We start from the raw sequence: 12,088 nt of genomic DNA on the forward strand, positions 1-12,088 counted from the left end.
AGGAAGTACACACATCCAGTTATAAAATAAATACGTCATAGAGATTGAAAGTACAGCATAAGGAATATAGTCAAAAATACTGTAATACTCCTATCATGGTGAGCATTTTGTAATGTGAATAATAGTTGAATCACAGTGTTTTACATCTGAAACTAATTTAATATTTTATGTTAACTATACTTCAATTACATTTAATTTTTTAATTCAAAAAAAATGAAAACCCAACAGACTACATAAGCATCCCATTTTATGAACATTAATTTAAATGTCTAAGAATAAGGATTCAACAGATGACTGGATTAAGAAGTTGTGGTCCATATATACAATGGAATATTATTCAGCTATCANATTTTATGATAACTATACTTCAATTACATTTAATTTTTTAATTCAAAAAAAATGAAAACCCAACAGACTACATAAGCATCCCATTTTATGAACATTAATTTAAATGTCTAAGAATAAGGATTCAACAGATGACTGGATTAAGAAGTTGTGGTCCATATATACAATGGAATATTATTCAGCTATCAAAAAGAATGATTTCTCAACATTTGCTGCAACATGGACGGCACTGGAGGAGATAATACTAAGTGAAGCATTTCTCTGCTAAGTCAAGCAGAGAAAGACAATTATCATATGATTTCTCTCATCTATGGAACATAAGAACTAGGATGATCGGTAGGGGAAGAAAGGGATAAAGAAAAGGGGGGTAATCAGAAGGGGGAATGAAACATGAGAGACTATGGACTATGAGAAACAAACTGAAGACTTCAGAGGGGAGGGGGTGGGGGAATGGGATAGACTGGTGATGGGTAGTAAGGAGGGCGTATTGCATGGTGCACTGGGTGTTATACGCAACTAATGAATCATCGAACTTTACATCAAAAACCAGGGATGTACTGTCTGGTGACTAACATAAAACAATAAAAAAAATTTAAAAAAAAAAGAATGAGGATTCCAAGGCAGTAAGAGAAGCAAACATCCAGATGTGATGCCCTTCAGAATCAATTCATTCTGAATGTCTTTACTGTATAGGAGAAGTCTTCAGGAACATAACTGCTTCCAAAGCACCTCATTCATTTCAAGGATCCTGCTATGGAGAACTACCATTTTTTCAGGGAGAATGTAAGTATAGCCTTAGATCTAACCATCTTACTGAACTATATGTAGGCAGTCAAACATCACTGAATCAGTGGTTAAGGGATAGAAACAACAACACTACAGAAATATCTGCAACCACCATGGCAGATTATACAACAAAGTAAAACATTCCGTTATAGAGGGCTTGTATATTCAAGACACCAGCATCCCAGATTCAGTTCTCTGGGAAGAAGACAATAAGGTAGAATTAGAAGTGCAAAAGGCTTATTGGGGAATAACCCCTGTGAAAGTGAAGGGGAAGAAGGATTGCACAGGAGGGGCCGCAGCCCATGCTGTGGACCTGACAGTCTGCCAGGCCAGTACGATGCTCTGGGGCAAAGAGCAGTCCTGTCTGGGGCCCTTGACCAATGCTTTTCTCAGTCATCAGTTGGGGAAACACAGTAAGAACATAACTTCAGCTTGAACACTGATGTAAATACTGAAGGAGCCAACAGCTGGAAGCTGTCAGCTAACCATACTCCCTGTAGCAGGAGAGCGTTCCTTTCTCGAAGGGGGATCTGAGAAGTTCTCCTTTCTATCTACCGCAGACCACTCCATGCAACATGTAGACCCAGTTCTCGGTGATGAGGGCCAGCTCCTCTCACGCTCTTGTGACCCTCTCTTCCAGAGTGGAACCTTAGAAGAGGGAAATTAGGGGAATGAACCAGAGCCCCGGCACTGCAGTTGATTTCAGGGTCACAACTAGTACCCATTTTCTCCCTCTTCCACGATCCATCTTATCACCTTAGCTGTCACTTAAGCTCGTCTCAGTGTTTACCTAGTGGTTTCTCCCAAACCCTAATTCCTAAGTAGTCTGAGACCCTGGGAACCATATGCTGCTCAGACACGGGCAAGGGAGTCCTAAGAGCCACCAAAATGGGTCGCCTGAGCTCCACACACATTATCCCTTGAATCTATCATATCACAGCAACCCCACCTCTTCCTGCTTATTGGGGTCAATGACTCCTAACAGGATGGTAGCTCATCTTCTTTCCTGCTAGTCTCTGAGCACAGAGCCCAAGTGCCCAAGCAGCACCACAGCCACAGTTTATAGCTCTGTGGGACTCTTGCTGTGTCCTCTGCTGAGTGAGCCCTATTGGGGACCATGATATCAAACTGCCCAATCCAGAGATGAGGGGTGGGAAGCACAAAGTCCCTTAGTAATCACTGGGAATAGTGGCAAGTGGGGCCACCTCTGCTTCCACACGTTGGTTCCCAGATCCACATAGTCTTCCTATGGGGGACACTGCATCATACAAAAGTCTCTGACTCAATACACACACAGCATCCTGGAGGGTAGCATCCTATCCTCTCAGTATTATCTCCGAGGTGGTGCCTCCCCTGCTCCTTCGGCATTTCCTTTCAATGCTTGATCAGGCTGGTATCTCTTGTGTCATGGTATTTGTACTTTAGCCAGTGGATCCTGTGTCACGGTCCACACTCACATCCCCTTTCTATAAAGTGGCTCCCCTAGTCAGATGTTATTTTGCATGGAATTCTCTGCCTGTGGATCAGGCATTCTGCAAGCCTCTTATTAATGGTAGTGGCTGCAGCCCTGTGGGCAGGAAAGGAGACCCATCACCCAGAGTAGAGGTCTTTTCCTGGGAGGAGGAACACCTGGCCCCTCCAAAGTAGTCATTTTACCTCCAAGGGGCCAGTTGGACTCTCCAAGGAACAGAGACATACGGAGGGGCTTAGCTTTAGTCTCTCTAATTGGCAGATGTAGGCTCAGAAGCAAAGGAAGCTAGGCCAACCTTGCTAAAGGGGAGTTCCTGCTACTGGACCTATTCATAAGCTCCATCCCTGCTGTTGTGGCCACTTCATACATGTCCTCGTTGTACCAACACTGACAGAGGGCTGCCTCACAGTAATTAGCAAAGTCATTTTGTCTACTCGGTTGTTTAGTCCCTCTTCTGTAGTGGATGCCTTTTTTTGCGGGTGTTAACGTATGATACAAAGATCTTCACACTTCGTGTCCATTCCCATCTGTCTATCCACATGTCTCTACTCCAGGCCTCCTTGTCACTGATTTTCCAAGCTTTTTTTCTCCAGGTCGTTGTCTAGCTGGCTATATGATTCACCACTGCCTAGAGGTTTGTGCATGGCCTAACCTCAGAACACTTCTCCTTTGACACAAAGTACGTGACAAGATATATTGACTCAAGTTCCACACATTAGGAAGATGTCCCCTTACCATTGTATTTCAAAGCTACCCCTGAGTGAGGCTGTAACAGCTACCATCTGCTTTAGGCTTGCATACACACGCCAAGCTGAATCACCCATACACCAAGTTTAGGCTTTTTCCCCCTCTTTCAGCTCATTGTGTGCACCCCCACCCCCACCCCACATAGAGCCATATGTGTAATTTGGGTTAAGAGGGTGCTGGTGCAGCTATGGCAGGTGGCGTGCAGTCTGTGCTACCCAGTCCAGCAGCTCGCCATTGCCAGTCCCAAATTTACCATTTCCATCTTATGATAGATTGCTACTGGATCCACCTGACTTTATGACTTGGTGGGTCCAATAGGACTCAGGTCATGATGGGAAGTTCTGGACACACGGTCACTTGTATCTTGTCAAATGTTCCATCACAGGGCCTAGTTACATGTCAGCAGTGGGTTTTCAGGAGATGTGGTTATTCCTTACTGCAGATGGCACGACCTTGCTCTAAAACTCCAAATGAAGGGCCACATACCATGTACCTGAATCCATATTAATCCGCTCTAGCAAAGATACTATGTTAGTACAGCAGCTGTAAATTAGCAATACTGCTTGGTTGAGCTTACAGTAGTCAACATTCTTCAGGTTCCATCCTGGCCAGCTAAATGGAAATATGATAGAGTCCACCACCCCTGCTCTGTAAAGAGCAAGCTGATCTTTACTATCCTCCTCTGACCCCCAATGCAATATTCCTATATTTGCTACCTTAGCTGGAGTGGGGAGATCCGCTTCCTTCCTTGTTGTGATAGCTCTTACATCGAAGACAAAGGGCCCAAAGGGCCAAGTACATCAATCCCAATTACATACTGGGACTTGGAAAATGACATCCAGGTGGGTCTGTATCCCCTGTGGACCCACGATAAGCTGGACTTGGGCAGAACCACTTTTTTTCCTGGGCCCTAGGTGTTCTCACTCTACCAGGGTCTTTGGGTATCAGTGTTAACTCAAACCCCTTGTCCACAGTCCTCCAACTATGTAGGCATTTTCCTTACCTCTTTCTACAGTCCCTAGAGTAAATGGCCATAGGTCTTTGGGGGGAAGGAGAGAGAGAGAATCATTACTACCCATACTTGTTATGGTGTTGAAGTTTCTTTCTCTTTGGGGACCTGGTTATGTTTTTAGTGTACAGGATCCAGATTTGAAAACTGACTCAGATCCACCAACTGAGCAAGGGATCAAACATTTTGGGAGTGGGGAGACAACCGCCTTCAGTCTCTTAATCAACACTTTTTGTACTTTTTAATTATATATAGTAAGCAATCACCTTGTCAATTGCTCATCGACTTTGCCCTGGAATGCCATGTTCTATTAATCATCTCCTTAACTCTCTATGGATCGGGCCTTCTTGGCTGCCACTCTGGTCTGCTTGGTCACTATGAAGACTATGACCCCCTTGGCTTCAGGAAGTAGNTTGCCCTGGAATGCCATGTTCTATTAATCATCTCCTTAACTCTCTATGGATCAGGCCTTCTTGGCTGCCACTCTGGTCTGCTTGGTCACTATGAAGACTATGACCCCCTTGGCTTCAGGAAGTAGAATGCTGCCCCCTGGTCTCAATCATTTCAGGGGCCCATCTTCTTCATGGCTATCAGGTAGCCAAGTTCTATGATCACCTCTCCTGCCATCAGCCCTGGTCTGCAGAGGGGAGCCACCACTGAGTTTCTTAGTGATGCTGTTGCTTCTCTCACCAGCTAGCTTTGGTGGAGGACGTGTCTGTCCTCTGGGCCTTCCCATGGGACATGATCACTTGGTGGGTCTCCCAGACTCGCATAATATATCTGATCCAGCATCTTCACTACTCTGAGCCTTTAATCCCTTCTATCGTCTGCCACAGTAATTCAGACATTTCAGCATCACTCAGTGTGGGCCATCACTTTTTTCCCAAGCTTTCAGCAGCTGACCTAGCATTGAGTTTGCCCCACCCCCTGGGGTCCCTGCATATTAAGGCCTGTATCCCTACAGAGTGCCCCCGAGTCCATAAACCTTCCTTTATTCTGTGTGATGGCCCAGTCTCCTTGTCTGCGCACCCTCACAATCCATCCCATGGATACTCCCCTCCCCCATCCCGTGCGAGAATGTGCTGGTAGGTCCTGCAGCCCCTTTGGAGTGTGGTCCCTTTCCTTCCTTGTCAAGCCCAGCATGTCCCTGGCTGGGTTATGCTGCCACTTGACCTTGATTACAGGCCTGGCATTCAGGAGAGGAGATGGGAGCAGCTTCTTAAGGGGATGAACCCTCTCTGTTGTCTTCCTGTGCCAGGAGAAATGTTAGCTCTCAATGAGGTGGGGCGGGACGTGTCTGAGGGCTTGGAGAGTTTGAGAAATTTGGAGAGTCAAAATCTATCTACACACACACACATATGTATGTACATGTACATATATATAATAAATTCTATATATGTAATTATATAGAGAATATATATTACATATAGAATATATAATTATGTAGAGAGAATATAGTTAGAACTATATATAGAATATATAATTATATATAGAATACATTAAATATACATATACAAGCTTTTTCGGACTAGGTCCTGACTCTGGCTATTAGAGCTGCCTCTGTTGAGCACCTGTAGTCTTTGTCAGCTCAGTTAGGCTCTCCAGAGCAAAACTGCCCATTACAGAAGGCTTGCTTTGGGTGCTAGACTATTGTTCCACCATCTGCCCTGTCACTGGCTAGGGGCCGCCCCAGGAAGTGTGCCCTTGGCTCCCCCACTGAGGCTGAATCTGAAGGAGCTAACAGCTGGAGGCTGATGGCCAACCACGCACACCTCTCACTTCATCAATTCCCAGTGGCTCAAATCTGATGATCTCCTTCATGGAAAATGTACAGGAAACCTAGGAAAGTAAAAGAAAACCAAAACAAACAGCATGTAAGACCCATTCCATTTTAGGGGGTTACATTTGTTGGTTTTGTTTAAGGCATCTTTCCTCCTGCCTGAAAAGCAGCATCAATCTTTGCCATCTTTTCAGAGCACACGCATCTGGGGTTACCAGCTCCAAGCCACCCCCCCACACACACACACACCACCTTTAGTCTACATCTTGTCAAAAATCTTCACTCACTTCACACCTTCGACAAAACAGCCCTCCTATTGACATGACATGGCGGAAAAGGAGAGCTTTATCATTCCCCCGTCTGTGACTGTTGAGCAGACACCCAGAACACACACTCACTGACCAGCTTCCCAGCCCAGCTAGTGATAAGCCAGGCCATCTCCTCAAGCACCTGGCACCAGCCCGCACCCAGATTCTCAGTCACTCTGACTCACTTACACCACCATCTTGTGTATTTGGTTATGCCCAAGATGGCATTTATCCCAGTCCTGCCTCAAGAAGGATGCATTTAATAGGGGTCAAAAGGGCTGAGATATAAATATCCTTAAGTGCATGAAGAAAGAAAACCAAAGCAATTACAATGCCACTAGCAGTTTTTCAAATAGAGCCAACCGTTTTTGCTTTAAGACGTTTAGGTTGACTACAGGAGTAAAGTCTTAATACAGACTGGGCAAGGAGAACTCTCTACTAGGAGGTCTTAGATTTGCATTTAATTTTATTTTAAATCAGCATACCCAAAAGTTAGATTTTCTATTCTATAGATACCTGCCTTTTGGACCCAAATAGTCCTTTGACATCTGTAAGTGAAATCTACGTGGAAGATTCCTAATAGTAGCAATGGAGTAGCCTTAATGTGCAAAACCTACAGATTTGGAGGAAAGTATTGAATAAGGTAGACTAAAAAATTAGTTCCCCAAGCACTCTTGATCATTTTAGGACAACTTGCTCAAAACCGAAATTACGGTTTTTCGTACAATGGGCATTTAAATGTCTGGTTAGAGAAAAAACTTGGAGTAATTTTTTTTTTTTAGTGTAAGTGGATTCTTTATTTTATTTTTTTATAATAATATTTTTTTTCTTATATTACGCCGTAGGTAGTTTTCCTCATTCTGTATCAAATGTAACATGTCTTTACCTGGCTCACAATGCCTTTTAAATTATTTACTTACTGCAAATTGTCATCCGGAGGGGTCCATCGCCCTCTTCTCCCTCCCAGGACCCTCCCAGCGCATCATTGGAGGTTTTCAGGACATGGTTTGGTTTTCTCCCTGGTGAAAGAGCGTGCTTTGCACTGGTTAGCTCCTTGGGTTTTGCAGGAACATGCCGTGGCCCTATCACGCTGCATATCAGAGAGAAAGGGGGAGGAAAAAAAGCTAGAAAAGTTTGAGAAAGTGCCTTTAAATACTTCATGCATACCTGTGAAAAAACCACAGTAGAGCCTATCTGTGGCAAGCGTTCAAAGCCAGAGACACAAAAAAAAGACGTTAGGAGAAAACCAACTTCATTTAAATGTTAGAGGCTGCAGCTTTGTCTCCAGTTCTAATCCCATGCTTGTGGATGCTAATTCTGTAACATTATACAGTTGCCTTTTTTTTTTTTTGGGTACAAAGGTAGAAGGGGGGTTTTCTTTTGTGTTTTTCAGTGCAAAGTGATTCTGATCAGAAAGGACCAAGGTTTCAGCTCCAAGTACCTGACATTTCCATCTGAATCTACTTTTTTTTTTTAAGAGGGGGAAAGAAAGGTCTAGTTTTTCAGGAAAAGAACCTCTCTACGCAATCCTGAAACTGATCTTTAGATTTTCTTTTCCTTAATCAATAGAAAAAAACTTGATTGCAACCCAACACTTATCTAACTTTAGCGCAGGACTAACTGAATTTTTGGTTTTACGAGGAGGGGATTCAGACATCATTTCAGGAATCAGAAATAATTGGCAGCAAGTAGGGGAGAACTGACATGAATTCTTGTTTTACCTAATTTTTGCCTGGTTTACCAAGATTTGGCTAAATATTTCTGACAGTTCCTCCAGTCTCTACAGAACAGGTTAGTGACATTTTTTCATAAATACAAATACTTAAATGCATCCTCCTTACTGCTCTCTGAATTGTTTCCCTAAGGGCTCAAGCCTTCCCCTCGCACGGCATCTCGCTCTGCTAAAGCTACGTGTGATCTCTGCTAGCCTTACTACCATTTTCAGCGAACGGACTAATATTTATTTTGTGCTTGAGATGTCAATGTGTCTGCCTGACATTGAAGATTTACAATAAAACTCTCACAGGGTAAATTCACTGATTTTCCAGGAAAATTTGGCTGAAGAATTGCAGTAGCTTCCAATCCTAGGAGGAGGGTTTTTATTTTTGAGAATTCTGAAGGGAGCAAATGGCACAGTCTCCCCCACGCACTTGGTTCTCATGCAGGTGTGTGCAGAACTGGGAGCTTGCATGTGTGTTTACATCTCAGCTTTGCGGAGCGGCACAGACCATCCATGCTCCTATCGGAGGGTAAAGCTGCCAGTTCAACTGATCGGAACTAAGATGAAAACGAGTTCACTTTTGTGATGTTCCTTCTTTAACTAATTTGCTGGAACTAATTACTCACTATGTACTGGCTTTTATTTTTATTGTAATTCCAAGGAGCAATCCCTGGCATGGTTCCTTCTTATTACCGATAGGGCTATCCTTCCTTTCACTATGGAAAGTCAATGCACAGTCTTATATTAGCGGTGAATCTGGTCAGTACTTCAAAATGATGGATTGGCTCCATACTATAGAGAAGGTGATGGCAAAACTCTAAATCCTCCTAACTGCAGAAACACATTGTGCTTTAATCGACTTTTATTTAATCCTGATGAAAAGCTGCTTTAAAAATTAGGAGAGCCAGGTCTTAGGATGAATGTGGGTTCTAGAGACACAACACAGGACCTGCGTCTTTAGAGTCTGGTCCTATCTCTCGTGCTTAGCAGCTGCAGGATGGATGGGTTTCCTGTACTCTTTGCCACCCGCATTGATTCCGTATAATTTCCTGACAATTCAGATGATCTTGTTAAACTTCCAAACTGGCTTCTCCGGGTGGGGTGGGGGAGGTCTAATTTGTTCATGAAGCGTTGAACTTATGAAGACCTGCCAGCATTTGGGGAATTTCAACCTGGCGCAGAAGTGTTGATGCTGTTATGTGAATTTATTCTATGATGGTTGGGATGTGTCTTGGGATTTGCCACCAAACACACCTGGTGTTCTGTTTAATCTGGCAAGCTGAGGATTTTTTTTTTCTTTTTCTCTTTAAAATTCCAGGATGAATTATTCATCATTACTTAGAATTTGGGTCTCTTTCATCTTCGCACTCGTACGGCACCAAGGTGAGTACTACGGAATTGCATAACGCTCTTGATTACCATGCTCTTGAATTTATAAAGAGGTATTTTTGTTGGAACTGTAATTGTCAGGGCAGGTGCACATGTGCCTACAGATACAACAAGAAAAAAGTAAATCGAATTCTGTTGTCAAGGGCAAAATACATTGACTTGGAGTGACGTTCACTTATATTCTTACTTTTTCTTATTTAACTTCAAGCACAATTAATATATGCCAGATTGCCCCATGTTAATGGAAGAGATCTTTAAAAGTAATGCAAATAGTTTTCATTAAAAGTATGTGGTGTAGGTAATGTGTGCACCCCATGCCTGGTGAGTGATCCCAATTAGGGCATTTAACTTGTGGCACAAGTTTTAAAGCGTATTCGAAAAATACATTTGTTTTAGCTCAAATCAGGAGGTCTCAATGGCATTAATGTCTTCAACGTGTGACTCAGTGGCCTTTTACAATGGCAAAAATCTTAAAACTTTTGAGAAGTGAAACAAGAAATTTCTTCCCCTCAGTGATTCCTTCTCTCAGTAGCAACGCCCCAGGGTAGGCGAGAGGCCACAAACATTTCTTTCTACGGCTTTCATATTTTAGACAAGAAAGATAAGAAGGTGTGTATAGATTTGGAACTTTTATGACTAAAATTCTAAGACCCTTTCTTTGTTTTGTTTGTTGACTTCAGTTGGCACACGATTACAAGTGTGAGTAAACAGATCCGTAAGACATGCGTGGCCCTGACATTTTTCTAGGGTTGGATACACTTAAACAGTGATAGTATATAGACGACAGTGTGAAACCCCACAATAATGAGAGTCCCACGGACCCTAGACTCCTACTCCTGCTCTAAGAAAATTGTGTTTTATTCAGTGGGGGAAAAAAGTTCTGGGAACATAGTTACATTTATTGTGAAATTCTCGGCCTAAAGCCAGCGTGGGGAGGGGTAGTTTTTCTTTTATTAACTCTGATGCTAATGATAGGCCATGCTGTTTCCAAGTTATATTTTTATAATAGTAGTGGCTTTGAAGATGGAAACTACCGTAGTTTCAATCCCCTTCCCTTTATAAAGCACCTTTCTCATTCAACAAGTATTTATCAAGTATTTACGATATTGGATATCTTTACTCTTTCTATTCTTCTTAAAATGGAGAAACTTGAGTGGTCCATTCATTCCTGTTTAACATCATGAACTAGTTAGGCACTCGAGGAGAAGAATCTTGCATGTTTGCCTTACCTTTGGAGCAGAGAAAGAAGTTAGGGATAACCTCCACGGACCATACTTTCTTGTCTCCTCCATGAGAGGTAGGGATTTTCCTTCTCCTAGGCAGATTGGCCAAAGCTACCCAAAACATGAATTAATCTCTTCGCTAAAATGATTACAATTCAGTGCGAATTCCAGCTCTTATTCACGCTTGGGCATGACTCCTGAAATGTTCTGCATGAAGGGTAAATCCAATGACATGATTTGATTTGTTATCATTAGTTTGAGAAAGTACATCACCCTTCACATTTACTAAGCACTTAGGTATAATACTTAGGGATTATAAAGAGATTTAAAAAAAAATCCTACCTTCTAGGAATTTGGAATTTGTTACTTCTGTGTAAATACGAATTTTAAAGAGCCCCTTTGGCCTACTGATTGTAGCATTAAATAAAGGACGTCGACCGAGGGCTCCTCTGATTGCACTAGCTACAGCACTCCTTGTGGTTCAGATTTGGTTGGCTTCCAGCAGACTTCCGGGACTTGGGGAACAATGCTTATGCACTAATGCCTCTGCTGGTTTCCCCGCTGTCCTCTGATGGTAGCCATTGGAAACAGATTAGCTGTGCGACCAGGCAGCTCTCTCTGGTTCCCTGCTCCAGAGGGAGAGAAGCTGGCACTTGGCCAGGCCCTGCTGTCCTGCTTTCTGGCCACTCTGCATTCTCCCTTCCCTGAGCAGTTGTATCCTCCTCGCTAAAAACTCCCCAAGGAGCGGCATGCTCCTTGGCCAGTTGCTCGCCAGCCTCTCAGCTCCATCGGCACGGAGCGGGGACTTCCCCAAGTAGAGGCACTGACCCGAGAAGGGGGTGTTAGTGTCTGTATTACAGCGAGCAGGTCCCTCAAGAACTATGGCCAGAAGCCCCTAGTGGATTTTCCACCATCCCTGAAAACTAACTAACAGTTAAAAAAAAAAAAAAGAAAGAAAAGATGATGTTCTATTTTTCTATTTTCATTCAAAAGAAAGGATGGCAGCAGAGAAGAGATACACCCCAAACGTAAACTATTCTCTAGGTGCCATTGGACCTGATCATGGTAACGTAGACCCTGGAAAAATTGCTGCATTTCTCTCACTGAACTGGGCCACCTTTGCAAGGCTTGGGGACAAGAAACTTCAAAAGAATAAGCCAGGCTGCCGGGAGGGGTGGTGGTGTGGTTTACCAGAGGGGAGCTGTGTGTGTTTGTGCAATGATTCTCACTTTTGACCACGGTGATGAGTAAGAACCCCATGCATCCTCTCCAAAGGGTTCTCGGGGCCCAGCCTCCCTTGTTCCAGAGGC

The 12,088-nt window shown here is 43.3% G+C and overlaps 1 protein-coding gene across 2 annotated transcripts in view; it reads left to right on the plus strand.

Annotated features, from left to right (window-relative positions):
• Positions 1–12,088, plus strand: part of LOC100467394 (tubulin-specific chaperone cofactor E-like protein) — a 160,432-nt gene that overhangs the window by 83,860 nt on the left and 64,484 nt on the right. The window contains exon 10 of one of the 2 annotated variants that reach the window (XM_034665989.1): positions 9,485–9,549. In XM_034665989.1, coding sequence (XP_034521880.1) covers positions 9,485–9,549 — 65 coding nt within the window. Of the gene's footprint in view, positions 1–9,484; positions 9,550–12,088 lie in introns of those variants that run through there. The other variant, XM_002914077.4, reaches the window with a different exon arrangement.

Source organism: Ailuropoda melanoleuca, chromosome 8 (assembly GCF_002007445.2).
Source record: "Ailuropoda melanoleuca isolate Jingjing chromosome 8, ASM200744v2, whole genome shotgun sequence".
Lineage (NCBI taxonomy): Eukaryota > Metazoa > Chordata > Mammalia > Carnivora > Ursidae > Ailuropoda > Ailuropoda melanoleuca.